The sequence below is a fragment of the Triturus cristatus genome, chromosome 9, assembly GCF_964204655.1.
Source record: "Triturus cristatus chromosome 9, aTriCri1.1, whole genome shotgun sequence".
In the NCBI taxonomy this organism is placed as follows: domain Eukaryota; kingdom Metazoa; phylum Chordata; class Amphibia; order Caudata; family Salamandridae; genus Triturus; species Triturus cristatus.
The window spans coordinates 776,977,122-776,997,978 of record NC_140592.1 but is presented as its reverse complement, the minus strand read 5'-3'; the positions used below and the strand labels follow the sequence as shown (position 1 = coordinate 776,997,978).

Sequence of the window (20,857 nt, the reverse complement as noted above, 5' to 3'; positions counted from 1 at the left end):
CTGGGAGAAGGGACCCTGGTGCAGAGCCCCGGAGACCTGCAAGGCTCCATGGGTCCCGGGCAGTCCTCCCCCGGGCTGCTGGGCCCCAGGAGCACCTGCGGGCCTTCCCATGCCGGAGGCCCAGCGTGGATTCTCCGAGCCCTGCAACCCCTGAGCCCTGCAAGGGCAGGCGGGAGCCCTCCCTCGAAGGCTCGGGGCAGGCACATAGGTATTATTTCGGTCCTGGCCATCTGGTCGCAACTCTCCCCTCTGCCATCTGGTCGTGCGCAATGGTTTCCATTGGGGCGACCAGATGGCCGGGCCGGCCTGGAAGTCCTGATGAAGGCTCATTTGCCTCCCAGATCCCAGCCAGGGCTCCAGGAGGTTGGGCACGTTCGCGCCTAGGGTCCCCTGAGCCTCGCGGTGGGCACGGGTTCCCAGAAAGAGGGGTAGCCTTCCTCCAGATTACTAGGGGCAGGGTATGCCGGGACACCCCGCCCGGGCTGGCGGTTCTCTGCCGGGGACCAGATGGGCTATGCCCGGGCAACACCTCCCAGGCGTCCAGGGATTCCTCCTCCGGCCAGCAGTGTGGCAAAGTGCCCGGGACAGGCTCCACGGGTCCCGGGCAGTCCTCCCCCGGGCGTCTGGGCCCGAGAGCTCCGGTGGTCCTCCCCATGCCTGAGGCCCAGCGGTGGTCCCCGAGCCCCCGGGAAGCGGAGCCCCCCGAGCCCTGCGTGGGCAGGCGGGAGCCCTACCGCGAAGGCTCGGGGCGGGCAGACGGGAGTCCTTTCAGGTCCCGGCATTCTGGTCGCACCTTTCCCCTCGGCCATCTGGTCGCGCGCAATGCTTTCCAATGAGGCGACCAGATGTCCGAGCCGGCCTGGAAGTCCCGATGAGGGCTCATTTGCCTCCTGGATCCCAGCCAGGGCCCCAGGAGGTCAGGTGCGTTCGCGCCTAGGGTCCCCTCTGTCACTCGGGGCACGTGGGTTACCAGAAAGGGGGGTAGCCTTCCTCCGGATTAGTGGGGGCAGGGTATGCCGGAACACCCCGGCAGTTCTTTGCCAGGGACCAGATGGGCTATGACCGTACAACCCCCCCACCCTACCCCCCCCCCCCTCTCCCCCCCCCTGTCAGGGTGCTCCTTCCTCCGGCCCGTGGCCTGGCAAAGTGCCTGGTACGGGCTCCACGGGTCCCGGGCAGTCCTCCCCCGGCCCCCTGTTGACGTCAAACATGAAGTAGGTTTGTGTGCAATAGGGGGTCGTGAAAAATTATTTTAGCCATTGATGTTTTTGAGAGAATTAGAGGCTTTGTACATTTTCAAAAAAAGATGAATGTGTATAGTTATTGAAGTTTGTAAGTAATCCATATATCAAAGCTATGAAGCATTTGTTTCAAACTTTTATCATTTGATAACATGCCAGCCAATGAATATTTTCAATCTTGTATACATTTGTGGCTATTATTTTTCTTTAGGTTGCTCATCCTCCTGGCTACCCTCTGTTTACTATGCTGTCCAGAGTTGCAATCAGCCTCTTTCCATTTGGATCCATAGCGTACCGGGTTAATTTTCTCTGTAGCTTCTTTGGAGCCATGGCTGCTACTCTACTATTTCATACAACATTCCGGTAAGCTTTTGATTACATCTAATTAACATTTACAAGATATCTCTGTATGCCTTGCTCATAAAGGCATTTGTTTAAAAAATAATTAGTACTGATCAATACTTCATTTGCATTGTGCTCTTAATTTTTTAACCTGCAAGTTTTGTGACTAATTTGGAGTACTCCGTAGGAAGGATCATTTACCATCCTTGAAATTTGTTTTTCAGCCAGAGACTGCTTTAGTTTTCTGAGCATGCACCAATTTGTTTGTTGTTGTTTAGTTTAGTTTTATGTTTTTAGCCATGAACTACATTCATTTGTGCAAAGTACAGGCCGGGATCCTTTACCTCATTCACATACATGGACCATTTGTAGCCTCAACTTCCTCTAGGAGTAGTTCAAAGTAATTGTTCTAAATGCGATTGTATGTTATGTTATGAACTTGTTGCACTGTTGCGTGTTTCCAACAAATTGGTCACGCAGTTTGGGATCTCTGTGCATAGATACTCACAATAGTCAAAATATGTTTTCTAGTGTGTATTTTCCAAGTAATTTGTGTATTACTTATAATTATGGAACACTGTAGGAAATCCACTGAGTTTTCTGGCAGTGTAGATAGACCTCTGGGCAGTGAGAGCCTGGTAATCTGGTCTCAGTGCATTTGTTTTGTCCCCAGAACATGATACCTGTTTTGGGAAAACTAATTGGCATTAATGACTTTTGTGTAAGTCTACAGGGTAAGTGTACAAAGATGGAGCTAGTAGCGAAAATGTCAAAAACTCAGCGTGGATTATAGGTGGTATACTCTTAGCACCAGTACAACATACTTTGGTTCAAATTGACACTGAAATACAATCATATGGGGCTGAGCCTTGAGGATGGGTTTTATAAACTCCGACAGTACTTGATCAGAAATATATCGTGGACATATGGGGCTGTGGGGGGTAGTTGGGATGTACCTGTGCCTAGTTCTTTATTTTATGTAGTACCGTTTTCATCGAGACTTGTGCCAATCACAATATCGGATTTATATGAAGACCACTCGGACCTCGATGTACCTTTAAAATACAATAGAAATTATTTGTTAAAAATAAAAAAACTGTGTGGCTGCAGTAAGACTTCATCCAAGTACAAATGGCAACCAGTGTAAGTTGCAAACCTAGTACATGGGTTGAGGCAGCCAACTTACTCTGTGGCTTTGGTGTCACTACTTGAATCTCAAATCAACCCATTTTTGACATTTATGAAGTAGATCTGACATTAAGAAAGTCAGTTGCACGTGTGCCATGAAGCAGCAACTTCCATTTGTAGGATGTTCAGAGTTAAAACATGTAAATTGTGCCCACTTGCATAATTCACAGAGTAGCGGGACATTGGAGCTTGCATAACAATTGGGACAATGTAAGAACATATTTATTGCTGAAAAAGCAACTTTGAAAATCTGGGCTAGGAACAAGCTAAACACTCCATTTTCCGAATTGTTTACAATGTCAGTCTTTGGCAAACGTAGAGTTTTAGTACATAAGGATGGTTTCCGTGAATGATGTTAACCTTCTGCCTTTCACAAACAGGTTTTAAAAATCTATTAATCCAGTGTGGCTACCAGCTTGGCATTTTCCAGGGAATCCCTGCAGCTTTAGGAAGCTGGATGAGGCCTGGACCTCTGTATAATTATGGCTTTCCAATAAATAAAAGCTCGTTTGACTCACAGAACTCTGATTTTGGGCTGTCCTCATAAGCCTGAGGCCCCGATTAAAGGACTTATGATAGAAAGGGAGCTGCCCTGCCAGTCCTTGCCTATATTTAGCAAAACCTATCTCAGCTGTGTATGCATTTCTCATATACAGTTAGTTCTTGCTGGAACATTCTGTATTTTTTAAGCTTGTTTAAGATCAGATAGACAAAGCCAGAGGTACATTCTTGCAGGTCTATTTAAGGTCTAGTTTTCAAACCTGCCGCAGGGGTGTGGAATTTAATAAAATATCTACTTGTACATGGGGCAGGTTGCTTCATAAATCTACTTGTCCTGTAACAAAATGCACTTGTCCCTTTTATGCCATGTAATGCGGCAACAAATTACAGCAGCAATTTTATTATATAAATGGTTCTGAAATAGCCTCTCTAACTATGCCAGAGCTCGTACCATAGTAGGGTTTGAACACCAGCAATTCCCTTATGTTGCTACGTTTGTGCAGGTCAACATACTGGGGGTGAAGGTAGTGGTAAGCAATAGTTCAAGGGTTGGAATGCCTTTTGAGTCTGTGCAAACCTACTAACTTGCTTCTTTTAATGGTTTTCACCAACTCTTTTCCCATACTGAAAAAGGTTAAAAATGTACTCCCGACAGTCGCAGACGTAAAACTTTTTCCAGGGTTGGGAAAAAAGTGTTTGGAGGGAAAGTGAAATTGAAACATTCAGATTTTCACATGAGCAAATCTACACATGCACATTTGCTCATGCTAAAATGCAGTTCACAAATATTTTCTAGGATTACTATTTCTTGGCCTACTTCTGTAAATTTTTGTGAATTCACTGAAACTGTACATATGCAGTTAATGCAAGTATATATACCATGGGTGAACTTTTGAGACTTTTTAAATAATTGGGCCACTAATTAGGCCTTGCGTTAACTAAGACCTTTTGTGTTTAATAAAATTCCGTGTCTCTCTCTCTCTTTTTTCGGTCTGTCAGCTGACTTCTCTGCGAGTGACCCTATTCTGCTGTTTTAAAAGGAGCATATTGACACACAAAGTAGTTTTGTTCGGTGCCAGGAACTGCTGTGGCAGTGTGTGCTTTTGAGGACAAAAACTATTTTTGCTTTTGCCAATGCTTGTTATAATTTTGAGCCAGCAGCTCCCACACTGATAAGGTTTTACAAAAACCATGCCTAAACAAGTCACGCATTGACAAAACCAAAAGGCTGACCACCAATTTCAGACCTACTGGCTTTGCCACTGCTTGTTTATTTTTGTTTCCCTTAATCATATTTAAACTGGTTACACTGATTTTCCATTATGAATATTTTGGGGAAATACAAGCATACATCAACATGTTACTAAATGATGCTGCAAAGATATAGTACATAAAATCTTACAGTAGTTTAGCAAAATGTTTTTCCCCCCTACTTGCATATTTTTGTGAACATTTTATTTTGAAAGCAAAGAATCATCACTCTTGCTTTCAAACTTCTGCAAATATTTGCATATAATCAGAAGGCATTCTGGGAGCATTGTACATAGCCTCCTATTACTAAACTTTGAAAATGTGTGTACACATTTATACTGGAATCACCGTCAGTAGTGCAGGCCGAGCTTACCACATCTACTTTTAGTGCGCACCCTAATAATAAAGGCTTTGCATTAATGAACCATAAATACAAGTTTGAACAGCAATAACACATGGACACAAATATTAACTTAGCTGCAGACAATGCCCTTCCCTGATCTATAATGTGGCACTGCAAACTGGCAGCCAAAGGGTTTGTGCTGGAGGGAGTTGGGCCTACTTGTCCCAAGGACAAAATACACATGAAAACTTGTTTCCCTTGACCCCAAACAATATGTCTCGGGCGTCGGGCTATAGGAATTCCACATCCCTGCTGCCGGGTGCATAGTGCTTCCTTTTCTGTGTTGAACACATATAGGTCATGTTTAGTATTTGTAGATGATTCGGTTGTAATGGAGCAGATTGATCTTTAAATGTAGCAGTTTTTTTTCTGGATCATGTCTTTTAGAGATACTACCTTGTGATTAATACAATGAAAACAACGCTACTAGCCCGAGGCAAAAATACCTTCACTCCCTGTTAATAATATCCATGGGCACTGAAAAACAAAATTGTGCCTCTGCTATATTTTACATGGAAATATAAATTAGCCCTAAAGTCCACTCAGTTAGATTTTTTGCGAAATTTCTTGCTGTTCTGAAAAAAATAAAACAAAGGACTGACATAAATTAATTACAAATTGTAGTGAAGTCAAGCTTTAAAAATATATAAAGGATTAAAACGAATAACAAGAAAATGTCCCGCACCCCCCCCCCCCCCCCTCCTTTAATATGGGTGTTTGGAGTATGATCCAGAGTCCAGCAATGTTACATTTTGACAACTTTGAGTATAAAATCCTCTAGTTTCATAATGCACTATGAAAAATTGTGGCGCGGGTGCTTGCAACATTCCAAGACCGTACGTTGTTTTATGTGCCGACAAGATCAGAACAATTAGAAAGCCTGCAGTCCATTAGGAGGAAAGCATAGGTTTTCTGACAAGAGGAAATGTTATGGTTTTCCCCCTAGCACTAAATTTATAGTTTGTTTGGGTTATTCTGTGTGTTAACTTTTTCAGTGCTTTTACTTGCCATAGCTTATTGAGCGAAAGAGCTAGGTAGGGGGGTTGTTTCTTCCATGGGAAGTGCGATGAGTTGTTTAGCTACCTTCAACATATGGGATGAAAGCGACACTCGACCCTACCTGTGCTAGTAACTACAAACCGATCTCACTCTTACCGTATCCGGTTAAAATCATTGAACGACTGGTCAGCAAAACTTTGTCTCAGTTCCTGGAATCTAATTCTAAGCTAGATGATGTACAGTTCGGTTTTCGACCTGGCCAGGAAACTGAGACTGCTCTGGTAACCGTGTTAGACGATCTTCGATTGAGGGCAGACAGGGGAAAATCTGGCATTCTTTTTGCTTGACCTGTCTGCCGCTTTCGACACAGTCAACCATTACATTTTGCTGACCAGGCTGGATGAGATCGGGGTGTCAGGCACGGCTCTAGAATGGTTTCGCTCCTATTTATCTGGCAGGTGTCAGGCGGTGTCTCTCCCTCCGTAAAATCTGAGTTTTCCAATGTCCATCATGGCATTCCTCAAGGATCAGCGATCAGTTCCATCCTTTTTAACATCTATATGAGACCCTTGATCGATATTATAAAGGCGCATGGTGTGAAATTGGTAAACTATGCTGATGATACTCTGCTCTTTTTCTCCTTAGAGGGGAATCAGTCGATACCTCTGGGGACATTTCATGACTGCATGCAGGGCATTGCCTGTTGGCTAAGAGCCAACTCTCTTCAATTTAACTCTGACAAGACCGAGGTCTTGCACTGTGCTGTGGGGAAAGTCCCCTCTCCTTTTCCAGATAATTTCTGGCCTTCTTCAACTGCCTCTACTCTGATCCCGGCTAAATCAGTACGTAACCTGGGAGTCATGCTAGATGCCAACTTAAATCTGGAAGTACATGTTAATAAGCTGGTGGGGAGCTGTTTTTCCCTGATCAGAGCCCTGCGGAATATCCTCCCGCTGTTGCCTAATACGGCCAGAACCTTGGTCGTTGGAAGTGTCATTCTCAGCAGGCTGGACTATTGTAACGCCCTATTATTGGAGTCCCCAAAATTCCTAATGGAACGCCTTCAAAGAGTTCAAATCTTGGCGGCCAAATTGGTATTGATGAAACCTCGCCGCTTGTCAGGTTCCTCGGTCCTTGCAGAGCTTCCTTGGCTACCAGTCGTGCAGAGAATCCAGCTTAAATCTCTTTGCTTGGTATTCAAAGCCCTTCATGGTTTCGGACCCAAAGCTATAGGGAGACATTTGCATGGTACATCCCGTCGAGGTGTCTTCCTTCCTCCACTGCCTACTTGGAGAGAACTCCTAAAATTCGAAGGCAGGAGGTAGGGTGTTTAGCTCGGCCGCTGCACAGCTTTGGAACAAACTTCCACTGGAAATCAGACAGTCCCATAACCTTCTGCAATTTAGGAAAAAGGTCAAAACATGGCTGTTCCCTAGAATTTAACATCATTGAAGACTCTCCATGCTACCCCACACCTGTTGTAATCTCTGATGATGATTCACATACTATAGCGCCAAGATACCCGTTGGGTGATAGCTGCGCTCTATAAATACCGCATACAAATACAAGAAGACCCTCTAATGGGAGCGCATCACCTTAAAGAGTTCAGATCTTAAGCTTAAAATGGCATCTCATGGGTCTCCGGGTATGGGGAACACCAGGACCCCACTTACTGTGACTAAGCAACTTCTTTCTAGAATACCTGGATTTTTGGGGGAACCACCAGATGTGCCCCCCCCCCCAATCTTCATGCATCTCTAACACTCTGACATGGCTGTGAAGAGTTGGTGGAAGTGTACTGGGTTCATGTACTATTGAATCATAATTTTGTATGCTGATTCCATCTTTGGTATACTTCTATATGTTCTGGATATAAGAAGTCCGAGTATGTTCTGTTATATTAAGGAGATTTCTAAAGCGCGCGATTACCCGAGGGTGTCCTGGCGCTAGGTACTTATCATGCGGCGAAGCTTGGAAAGAAGGAGTTATTTGTCAAAAAGCCAGGTCTTCAGCCCCCTCCTAAAGGCTAGAAGATTGGAGGTATTTCTCAAATGAAGTGGAAGACCGTTCCAGGCCTTCGCTGCACACATAGAGAAGCTTCTGCCACCCCACTGGACTTTTTTTGTGGGTGGGACTACGACCAGTTTAGCTTCCGATGATCTTAGAGTTCTTATCGGTTTATACCACTGATATTGGCGTCTTAGATGATCAGGTCCCCACCCTTGCAGAGCTTTAAAAAATATACAAAGGGACTTAAACTGCACCCAGTTCCTCACCGGGAGCCAGTGCAATTTTTTTGATCTCTTTTGAGATTGGGGAGAATTTAGATGTGCCCGTAAGAAGTCTGGCCGCGGCATTCTGGATCAACTGAAGTTTATACAAAAACTTTTGCTGAATATTCAAATATAAGCTGTTGCAGTAGTCCAGCCTCGATAAAACCAAAGCTGTGACTACTGTTTTCCGGCACCCCAACGGAAGGAGTCGCACAACCTTCTTCACCGTTCTCGGAATATGGACTGTTTTTGAAACTACTGCATTGACCTGGGCTCCCAAGGACAGTTTCTCATCCAGCAAAATACCCACATTTTTCACCTTTTTAGAGGGTGTAGGGAGTGATCCCAGAGAGGCCGGCCACCAATTGGGAGTCCAAAAATTAGGATCATTCCCAAATAGCATCACTTCGGTTTTATCAGAGTTCAATTTTAAGCAGTTTCCCGCCATCCATCTTCCTACTGCTTCCATGCAGGACTGAAAACAGATATCTATTCCTAGTTCATGGCCGGGTAATAGAGACACCACAATTTGCCTGTCATCCGCATAGGATGTAATCCCAAACCCATGAGCACTGATAACAGGAGCCAGAGACGAGACGTACACATTAAAGAGTGTTGGGCCCAATGAAGACCCCTGCTGCACATCGCATGGCAGTGAGAAGAGTTTTGACTGGAATTTCCCCAGGGATACAATCTGGCCTCTGTCTGATTGAAAAGACTTGAGCAGATTTCAAGCTTTACCCTGTACCCCACTGTCTCTGAGATGGTCCATCAGAATCCCATGATGGACCGTATCAAATGCAGCAGAAAGATCCAATAGGATCAGGGCTGCCCTACCTCCCTGATCCACTGCTACTCTAATCTCTTCTGTAGCCTTGATCAGAGCAGACTCCGTGCTGTGTCCCTCTCTAAAACTGTATTGGGAGGGATCTAACACTTGGGCTTCCTTCAAGAAATCACTGAGTTGATCATTCATCGCCTTCTCAACCATCTTAGCAGGGACAGGAAGGCGAGAGATCGGACGAAAATTGTTTGGGTCATTAGGATCAAGGCTAGGCTTCTTTAACAGGGGTAGTATTGAAGCCACCTTCCACTTCTTCGGAAACTGTCCAAATTCAAACATGACCTTAAAAATGGCTGTGAGAGATGAGGCAACTGGATTAGGGGCCAGTTTAGTGATCTTTACTGGACAAGGATCAAAAGGTGAGCCTGATTTGGCTCCCATTAGGAGCTCCGACGTATCGTGCACAGTCAATGGCCTAAATTTATCCAGTATTTGCGAAAAACAATAGTCCCTAGAAAGGAAGGAGTAAAGGTATCGATAAATACGGACCCAATCAGTACTTATTTTTTTTAGACTTGTCCAGCCGGACAGAGGTCAAGAATTTTACTAGTATATTGATATTGTGAAAATCTCAAAAATTCAAAAAGTGGGACACAAGCCTGTGTCCAGTACATACAACAAAACAAGGAAACCGAAAACAAGAGGTTCAGGCATGAAGCAAGGTTTGTTACAAGTAGCATAAAAAATGGGAAAACAAACAATTCATTCAACACTCTTATGTATCACAGTTTGTGTATTACAGCATATAGGGTGTTTGTAAGTGTCGACGGCGTTTCGATCCTATTATGCATTACATTAATGAAGTAACAGCAAAACTTGTACAATAATGGATATATACAGACAGCTAGATGAATAAGAGCAGTAACAGAGATAATTGAAGCAGAAGTAAATTTCAATAAAAGTAGTGGACAGATGTATGTGTGTATGTACAATAATGGAAACAAAAGGACAGCCAATTGAATAAGAGAAGTGACGGAGATAGAGAAACCAGAAGCAGTACTCAATAAAAGTGGTAGACAGAAAAGATAATTGACGAAAAAAATGTGTATTAACCCAATGAGACTATTGAACCCAGAGGCGTACAGGAATTAATAGACAGAAAGACGTCATAAGTTGAGTTAGGACCAATTGGAAAAGCAAGTAACTCTAGAATTAGGGTGAATGATGAAAGGATAGGATAGAAGAAAATCATATGAGGGAGGTGAGGTTCACAATATGGAACGGGAGGAAATAAGGACAATAAGGGATACATTAGAGTAGATTCAGCAGAAAATAAGGAGTTATATCCACGTAGACTAGTACGTAATTCTATGAAACGTGCATGGTATTGTCCCCGTGAAACTCTCTTAGAACCCCAAATCCAAACCTGATTCCAATCGTTTGGTCTGTGTCACGACATTCTCCACAGTATCCAATGCTATACGGAAAAGTATTCTAAATAATTGGCCAATTTTGAATGCAGGTAACCTTTGTCTAGAACGTCCTCTGTTTGCATTCAAGAAAAACAAAAACATTAAGGACCACCTGGTTCGTGCAGCTCTACCTATAACTGCTAAAAAGAACACTGTTAACACTCTGAATGATATTTGGGCACTTCTACCATTAACAGGTCATGCGAAATGTGGTAACTGTGTTATTTGTGCATTGACTATTGAATGTAAAACTTTTGTTTTTGGTAACATCAGACACGAATTAAAAATGTTTACTAATTGCAATTCTACAAATGTCATCTATACGATCTTTGCCCATGTAATAAAATCTACATCGGTCAGACTACACAAAAGATCCGCCTGCGAATTTCTCAACACCGGAGCAGAATTAGATGCAAAATTCTTACAGCGCCCCTTGTTGAACATTTTGTAGAAAAGAAACACTCTGAGGGTCAAATCCGCTGGACTGTGATCTCTGTCGTAAAGTTACCCCCTAGGGGCGGTGATATCACGAAAATTCTAAACAAAGAAGAGCTCAAATGGATTTTGAAAACTGATAGCCTTAACACGGGACTGAATCGACTTGAGGATTGGGACTACTACTATCTGATTCTTAAATTAATATTTCCTTCTCCAATCGCTCCTTGTTATGCGTGATTCCACCTTGCCTACCGTTTTGTACAATCGTACGCTAATGTAATTTTTAACTCCTTATTTTCTGCTGAATCTACTCTAATGTATCCCTTATTGTCCTTATTTCCTCCTGTTCCATATTGTGAACCTCACCTCCCTCATATGATTTTCTTCTATCCTATCCTTTCATCATTCATCCTAATTCTAGAGTTAATTGCTATTCCAATTGGTCCTAACTCAACTTATGACGTCTTGCTGTCTATTAATTCCTGTACTCCTCTGGGTTCAATAGTCTCATTGGGTTAATACACATTTTTTTCGTCATTAATTCAAGTTGGATGTCCCATTCTAATTATCTTTTCCGTCTACCACTTTTATTGAGTACTGCTTCTGGTTCCTCTATCTCCGTCACTTCTCTTATATAATTGGCTGTCCTTTTGTTTCCATTATTATACATACGCACATACATCTGTCCACTACTTTTATTGAAATTTACTTCTGCTTCAATTATCTCTGTTACTGCTCTTATTCATCTAGCTGTCCGTATATATCCATTATTGTGCAAGTTTTACTGTTACTTCATTAATGTAATGCATAATTCACCGTTCCAAGATGGCCGCCAGGTTGTATCAATGTCCTTCTACTCTTTTCATGAACCAGCTCGCGTTCGGCCCACCCAGGTGCCTTCCCACTTCTTAAGACACTTTTGCACCCTTTTCTTGTTAGCTGCCGCACTGACGGAATACTGCTCCCTGCATTGCCGGATTTCCACAATACCCAAACAACATTGGTGAGTTTCTGTCCACTTTCGTTCACCGTTGCGGTAACTACTCATACGCTGCCTGTTACTTAATCACCTATCCCCGCATTTCTATAGATTATCCTATGAGTCCCAATTGACCTCTGCCTACCTAACTGTCAAGGACTTAAGACGAGGCACAACACGCCTTCACCCACCCGTAACGGAACTCGTTTCCAAATAACGGTAAGCTTCACTAATTCCCCCTCACGATTAAGTTCCATTAACGCATAACACGACTTCGTTAAAACTTAATCTTCGTCTCCTCGGTTCACTTCCAGATAACGTCGTTGATCCAACCGCTGCCGCGGTATGCACATTGTTTCACCCGCTTTTCCCGTTTTCAAATTTCACGTTGTTCTCCTCCTTTTCAGCATCCGATTCAAGGCTGTCACTCGATCGGTATAGTCAAATCACTCGATATATTAAACCTCTTCTTCGATGACTAGCATGTGTCCACTAGCACACTCCTTGGTTGATATTAGTCACTAATTGTCACACGCTATGTATAGGCACCTCCTCATAGAATGACATGTGCTCTCTAGCACACCTCAAGGTTTACATTGATTACAACGGCCGTATGCTTGAGATTGACACACCCTCCGTTGCAAATAGCTACTTTTCAACAAATGACATAGTGTTTAGAGCTTAATCCATGGTTTATAAAAAAACTTTGTGCAACCAATTATTACTCCTCTATGTTAAATAATTAATAATCGATATGCCTATAATTTTGCACATGCCGTAGGTTGACAGCTTCACAGATGTTTTATCTTTCTGCACTGGCCTCCTTCTTTTATTTGATATTGCTATTAGCTCATTGTACATAATGTAACTGTTAGATCTGGGGGTCTCTAGTTGGCAGGGTAGGTACCACTGTCCAAGTAGGGACCCTTGCTTCTAGTCAGGGAAAGGGGGATACACTGTTAAGATAACCCCTGCTCACCCTCTAGGTAGCTTGGCCTGAGCAGTCTAGGCTATCAAAGGCAATGTGTAAAGTGTTTGTACCAACACTCACAGTAACACAGTGAAAACACCACAGATTTACTCCACACCAGTTTTAGAAAAATAATGTATCTTTACTAAAAACTTCACAAGACCAAATACTACAGACAAACCAACATATAATTCAAAAAGGTTACTTTAAAGATAGTTCAGAGTTTGCAGAAAGTACTCCAGGATGTAAAAGTCAGTGTCCTGCACAGTGCGACTCTCAATGCACAAAATGCGACACTTTCGTGCCCAACAGTACCTGTAGTTGCGATAAGGTTCCCAAAAGCTATAACAAGGAAGATGGCAAAGGCGATGCGATGCTCCTGAGATCCTGGGGAGGCTTTGCAGCAACCCTGCTTCACGCAGCAGAGGTGGGTGCGCCGGCTCCGATCTGTAGGGGGAGGATGCGATGACTTTGGCCTTCGTTGCGTAGGTTTCTTAGGGGGAAGCTTCACGCACAGGTTCGATGCGACACTCTTCGATGTGGTGCGATGCGTGGCGCAGCGTTGCCTTCCGGCGCCGCAATTCTCGATGCGCCACGGAACGGGACTCTGCGTCGACGCACGCAGCGATTGGAGACTTTTCACGCACCGGCAGTGGTGCGGCCCGCAAACTGGTTCTGCGACAACCCTCGCAATGGCAGGAAGCTTCACGCTTCGGGACGATGCTCGACGCACTCGGCGATGCGGAGACCCCGCGTGTTGCGATGGTGCCGCGATGAAATTTTCCACGCACTCTCGTCTTGCGACACGCAATCGGATGATGCGTTGGGTACCAGTCACTCTTGTTCACGCTTCTACTTCCCAGCTCCCAAACACAGCAAAACGACCTCCTGAGGCCCCAAGACTGGGCAAGCACTCCAAGGCAGGTCAGAACTCTCTCAGCAGAGTTCCAGGGGAGCTGGTGGTGAAGTCCTTTTGTTCCTGGGACTTCTTAACAGGGAGCCAGCTCTTCTCAGGCCCTTGGAGATCAGAATCAAAAGAAGGGGACACAGCAAAGTCCTTCCCCTCTCCTTGGCAGCAAAGCAAAACAGCAAGCAGGCAGTCTTCTCCTCTTCAGTTTCTTCCAGCTTTCTCCTTGGCAGAGGTTTCTTCTTAGTTCCAAAGTGATCTAAAGTTTTAGGTGTCTGGGGTCCTCTTCTTATACCCCTCCAAGTCTTTGTCTCTCTTTGTTCCAGTGGGGGGATTCCCCTGCTCAAACCGGTTCCTGGGTGTGCTCTGCTCTGGAGCACCTGGTTCCTTTCAGAGTGAGGGGCAGGGTCGTTAGACGCTCAGCAGGAGGTGGAGCCTTCTTTGTGCCAGCAGAGGCAGAGTCCTCAGCCTGGCCAGCAGGGGGTGGAGCCAGCTTTGTGTTTGGCAGGGACAGCCCTATTCAGACCCAGGGACTACTCCTCCCACCCATCTAAAGCAGATCTCCCTATTCACCCTGCTGCTGACTCATCCAGGCTCCTGGAGCCACCTGGCCCATCACATGACACCCTTCAGCCAACCAGCACACAGGCACACAAGAAGGTTAAACAGGAGAATAGCTACTTTCTAAAAAGTGCTATTCTCACACAGTGAATTTAAAAACCATCTTGCTAAAAAGATGTATAATTAAATTCTGAACACAGAGATACCAAACTTGGATTTTCTATCTTGCCCTTGTGGGAAGATAGGCATGTAAACAGCCTTCCCCATTCTATCCTATGGACAAGATAGCCTCTCAGCAGTGAAAAACGAAAATGGCTGTAATTCACTACCAGGGCATGTTACACACCTCAGTACATGCCCTACCTTTCAGATACACTGCACCCAGCCCAGGGGGGTACCTAGGGCCACCATAGGGATGCCTTACATGTACAGAAAGGGAAGGATAAGGCCTGGTCAGTGGGTGCACTGGCCAGGTCGACATGGCAGTCCTGGACTGCACATAGGCACTGCAAGCAGGCCTAAGACATCATTTTAGCGCTACTCCTGTGGGTGGCACAATCAGTGCTGCAGCCCACTAGTAGCATTTGAATCACCAGCCCTGGCACACGCAGTGCACTTTACTAGGGGCTAACAGGTGAAACAAATATGCCAATCATGGATAACCAATCAATATAACAATTTAGACAGAGAGCATATGCACTTTAGCACTGATCAGCAGTGGTAAAGTGCCCAGAGTTCTATTGCCAACAACCACAGGTCAGGAAAAATAAAGGAGGAAGAAGCAAAAAGTTTGGGGATAACCCTGCAAAAAGGGCCGTTTCCAACAGTAACGTATAGGTTTTTAGTTGTCGGAACCTTTTTTAACTCCTGACTCGCTTAAGTCTCTATTCAGAGCTCGACAAATCCACTCGACCGCTCGCATTTGCGAGGTAAATTTTATGAGGTGGAGCTATTTTTAGGTCCTACTCGCCCTTTCTGGCGAGTAGGAAAACATACTAACTTTTGTCCTCCGTCTTTGAAAACGGAGCAAATGTGACAAGATAACAAGATTTAAAGGCCTTTTTATTGCTCACAAAGCAAATGAGCAATAAAAATGCCTTTAAATCTTGTTATCTTGTCACTTTTGCTCCACTTTCAGAGACGGAGGTCAAGTAGGTCACTGTTAGGGCGAGGAGATTTTTCAAGGTACTAGTCCTGCAGGACTAGTACCATTTTTCAGATTTTTCGAGCCCTGCTTTTGTCCTAACTATAATACCTTCTCCCTCTTCCTTCCCCTTTTCCTTCAAGGTTATTCAGGTTATACTTTACAGGCATTATTGTTGTTGTCCTGATGATGATCCTTGCATTTCTTTAATAGGATCGAAACGCCGTCGACACTTACAAACACCCTATATGCTGTAATACACTAACTGTGATACATAAGGGTGTTGAATGAATTGTTTGTTTACCCATTTGTTATGCTACTTGTAACAAACCTTGCTTCATGCCTGAACCTCTTGTTTTCTGTTTCCTTGTTTTGTTGTATGTACTGGACACAGGCTTGTGTCCCACTTTTTGAATTTTTGAGATTTTCACATTATCAATATACTAGTAAAATTCTTGACCTCTGTCCGGCTGGACAAGTCTCAAAAAAATAAGTACTGATTGGGTCCTTATTTATCGATACCTTTACTCCTTCCTTTCTAGGGACTACTGTTGTCCGCAAATACATAATTCCCAGGGTCCCTGGTTGACCTTTTTTGGGTGCTCTTGTTGTTATTAAATATCGAAATTTATCCAGGGCATACGGAGGGAACCTTATGTGTTCAGAGTCCTCCTTCACCGTGATTAAGCCACCATCATTGGAATCACTGAAGGCTGAAAATATGCCTGTCACTTTCTTTCGGAAGAAATTGGCAATCTCCTCACAAGGGTCTGGACTGGACTGGACTGAACGGTAGCTGGCCTCTGAGAGGCCAATTTGGAGAGTATCACCCATTCCCTTTCTAGATCTTTTACCCTCTGTATGTGTTAACTGCCAGTTCTTTATTGGCTTGCCTAACTGCAGTGTCTGATAGATGTTCAATATAAGGCCCCTATAGCTTGAGTAACACCAAGCTAGCTTTTGTATGTCATCGAACTCTGTTTCCTCCCTCAGGTTGCTTATTCGTATGTTTCCTGGCAGGAACTGTTTTTAAATTGTCACATGTCTTCAGGAGGGCATTTGTCTGAGTTTCCGGATGAACAACCGTTATATGCATGAGTTGTGCTTATTCCACATGATCTATCAGCTACGAATCTGCTGACTCCAGTCTATGGTTCAGTGTACCACAGTCTCTGGCTCAGCATCTTGATTTCGTAGATGTATTTGCCCATTTCAGGTCTGAGAGGTGAGACCTTCCAATAGTGTTTTTCAGACAGGTCTTAAGCTTGGATTTTGAGGATGTTCCCAACATCTCTCCCTTGTGCTGTTCTTGACGTCCTGGCGCCTGTTTGAAGAAGTATTCAATGCTTTTTGTGCTGCATGAGAGGTTGCATGTTTTTGGGTTGGCCCGTGGCGGATCCATAGATTTGGCGAGGAGAAAGGATCTGCTCAAATGAGCTTGTGTTAACAGGATAGCATTTAGCAATTGCTGTGGATGTGCTGTGAATGAGGCAGACACAGTAGCAGAGGCCCCATCTGTATTATAGAGCAAAATTGGTGAGCTCTGTAAAATGCAGTCCTCCTGTTTAGTTTAGTTTAGTTTATTTCATTTGTAGAGCGCTTGGTCACACCAAACGGTGTGTCCCCGCGCTGAGACATAGGAGAGGTAAGAGCTGCTATAATCTAGAAAAGGTTCTTGCCAGACATCTATGAATTATTCCATACTGGTAAACAGCCAGGTTTTTAGTTGTTTGCGGAAATTGTTCTCACATGGCTCAGTCCTTAGGGCTATTGGCAGAGTGTTCCACGTTTTTGCTGCCAGGTACCTGAAATAACGTGCTCCCAGTCTGGCTTTGTATATCCTTGGTACCTTCACCAGGGCTTTCCCTGAGGACCGCAGACTCCGACCAGGGTTGTATTCGGTTAGTAATGAATGAAGATATTTAGGGCCGCGTTTCGTGAGGATGCCATGGCCATAGCACATTGCCTTAATGGTGACCCTTTTTTCCACTGGCAGCCAGTGCAGTTTTTTCAGGGCCTTCTCAGTGTTTGCTCTTCTGGGTAAACCAAGCACCAGTCGAGCTGCAGCGTTCTGCACCTGCTGTATTTTGGATAGTCCTCTCTTTGTGGCCCCGAGATACAGGACATTACCATAGTCCAGTTGGGAGGTTATGATTGCATGAACAATTGTTTTCCTGGCATTAGAAGGTCGAAGATCGAGGATCTTTCGCAGGATCTTTATTGCTCCATAGCATTTGCCCGCAACCTTCTGAATCTGGTTGTCGAAGTTCAGCTCAGAGTCAAAACATACTCCCAAATTTTTAACTTCAGTTTTTGGGGTGGGCAGTTGGCCTAGAGGTTCAGGCCACCAAGCAGACGACCATATGGTTGGTGACCTGCCCACCACCATTACCTCTGTTTTATTTCCGTTCAGTTTGAGGCAGTGGTTGGACATCCAGTTCGCAACCTCTGATAAGCATTTGGAAAAGCGGATAGCTGCTTGATCCTCGTTTTGTGACAACAGAACAATTAGCTGCGTATCATCAGCGTATGAAACTATCGATACATTATATTGTTCCACACGATCCGCTAAAGGACCCTACGTATAAATTAAAAAGAGTAGGACTCCGTATTGAACCCTGTGGGACCCCCTGTGTCAGAGGCATACTCTCGGATAGGTAGCTTTGTTGAGCTACTCTAAAGCTTCGGCCAGAGAGGAACGACACCATCCAACTCAGAGCCTTGCTCCTAATGCCACACGCTTCAAGTCTTTGGAGGAGTAGCTCGTGTGATACGGTGTCGAATGCCGCGCTAAGATCTAGCAGGATCAGTGCGGCAGTATCACCTTCATCGGCATGTTTTCTCAGTGCTTCTGCGGCAAGGAGTAGTGCTGACTCCGTTGAGTGTGCGCTTCTAAAGCCTGAATGCGAAGGGTGCAGTAGGTCATTCTTGTTTATGTGATCAACCAGTTGTTTATTGGTTATTTTCTCTGCAATTTTTGCTACAAAAGGCAGTAGGGAAATCGGGCGTAGGTTTTCTAATACTGTGTCCTTGATTTGTGGTTTCTTTTTCAGAGGTTTCACAATAGCCTGCTTCCATTTAGCGGGGACCACACCTTCCTGGAAGGAGCGAGATATAATCTCTGAGATGTATGGCATAATGAGGTTAGCTCCCTCCATTATCTCTGGCCTTGCTGCATCTACGGGGGAGCTGGATTTTATTCCTTTAGCTATGTCTATAAGTACAGCTAGATTGTGGATTTTAAATTTATCTGGCGTCCCTCCAACGTAAGGTTCTTGGTTAGCACTATTAGCACTGGTCCCTAGTCTCGCCTCTATCGGGAAGGTGTCTTAGATATTCTTTACCTTCTCGGCAAAAAACTCTATCTTATTGCAGCTCTCCCTAGAGGCTGCTTGGTCGTTATTCTCTTTCTGTGTTCTTAGCGTTTTCAGTATGGTGAACAATTCCTTGGGGGCGTTTCTGGCTCCTTCAATTCTTTCTGTATAGAATGTACCCCTAACTTTCTTTATATGTAAGTGGTATCGCTTAAGCTCCTGTTTGTACTTCTCTTTGGCCCTATTGCAATAGTCCTTTCTCCACGTTCGCTCAAGCTTTTTACACTTTTTTTTGGCCTCTGCCAATTCCTTGTTAAACCATGGCGCTGTTGCACTATGCCTCTTAGGAGTTCTCGTACTCCACGGCGTTATCTCGTTTAGCGACTGAGATCCATGAATCCAGTTGGTCATTTGCTCGGTTAATGTCTTTGTCCAATCTGAGTTCTTTTCTTATTAGTGCCTGCATAAAAGAAGCGGAGTTAAAGTTGTTCCACTTCCTCATGCCTCTGGAACTGAAATGAAAGGGCTCACTTGGTCTCGCTATTGTGTCCTGTCTAATATAGAGCCATTGTTGTGAATGTAGACTCGATAGGTGCTGGCCATTGAACTTGTGCTTGGCTGGAGTTGTGAATGCTGTCCATCAACAAGTGTAGGGCAGTGTTGGGACAGGTGCTGGCCCTGCTCATAGCAGTAATCCGACCAGGCCTCCCGGCCATCAGAGCCCATAAGTCCACAGTGGGAGTCAGGCCAGGCCTGCATCCTCGAGCCTCATGGGTTGCTAGGACCATCCAGGTACTATCACCCGACCAGATGCACCTCTCACAGAGCTTCCACAGTCTATCGATGTTAGCTCCTTTGGAATTCATCACTCTTCCTCCACCGGGTCCAGGTCATTCACTGAGACACAGGGGTCACCTCTGTCCACCGAGGGCAGCTAAACCAGGCTTAAGTACCCAGGTGCCACCAGCTTGGATTCCTGTAGCCAAATCTGCGTGCTGGCGACTACTCCCTAATATTTCTGTTCATGACATCTGATGTCTGGCCCTCTTCAAATTGGTGCTCTGGGACCCAACAACATCAAGACCTTTGATGCTGCCTTCTGTTGGGTTGTGGTGGTGCTGTAAGTAGCCTGAGAAGAAAGCAAGGCAGAAGGTGATAAATGAATGCTGCTACGACGCCGCCATCATGACTGGAACGCTCATGATCAGCCATTTTTTTTTTTTTGTCAAACATATTTTTATTGAAAACATTTCAAAGTACATCATAGATTATTACCATCATTTTACCCCTCACAGGGAGTGTTGCAGGTTTCGAAAGGACGAAAGTAGGACATAGTTACACAGTGCTAAATATTGACCCGGCCCCAATCTCATTGAAGTGCAATGAAGGGTACAGTTTCTGACAACAACGGGGTTTAGGGCAGATCTTTGTAATCCTTATGGGAAATCAGACGATTTAAGTAGATGTCCCATCTTTCTTTTGTGGAGCATACTAAAGTCATATAAAAACAACTCCCAACCGGGGAGTAAAAACCAACAAAAAAAAAACCACCCCCCTCCCCTACAATGGTGGCGGCAACATCAATACAGCTTACTCAACTTGTGGTGATAGAAGGTAACTCAAAATTGAAAGAAATGAAGGGCTCTGACGGAAGAAGGACAGACAGCAGATCGTAGTCCACGTGAGAGGAAGGTGACTAATGGGCCCCATTTAAATTCAAAATTCTTGTAATTATCCCTAAAAATTTCTGACATTCGTTCCAGGCTAAGCGGCTTTCATAATCGAGAATGCCAAAGGGAGATTGCTGGAGCTTCCCTCCTTTTCCAGGCGGCTGCCAGGGTAACCTTCGCCACTCCTATAGAGAGCCACATGATTGTCTTATCTGCTCGGGTCTGGTGCTCCAGGGTGGGGTCGCAAAGTCCCAAAAGGACACCAGCCATGGTGGTTGGGATGGGGTAGCCTTTTCATATCTTTGATGTGTGCGAGTACTTCTTCCCAGAAGGGGCGTATAGTCGGGCAGTCCCACCAAATATGCTGAAAGTCCCCCAGGAGCCCACAACCCCTCCAGCATCTATCGGAGGTGTTGGGAA

General features: G+C 44.7%; 1 protein-coding gene across 2 annotated transcripts in view; it reads left to right on the top strand.

Annotated features, from left to right (window-relative positions):
• TMEM260 (transmembrane protein 260) overlaps positions 1-20,857 on the top strand; it is a 459,752-nt gene that overhangs the window by 66,948 nt on the left and 371,947 nt on the right. For both annotated transcript variants that reach the window (XM_085626148.1, XM_085626147.1), the window contains one exon: positions 1,453-1,604. In XM_085626148.1, the coding sequence (XP_085482274.1) occupies positions 1,453-1,604 (152 nt within the window). The remainder of the gene's footprint in view (positions 1-1,452; positions 1,605-20,857) is intronic.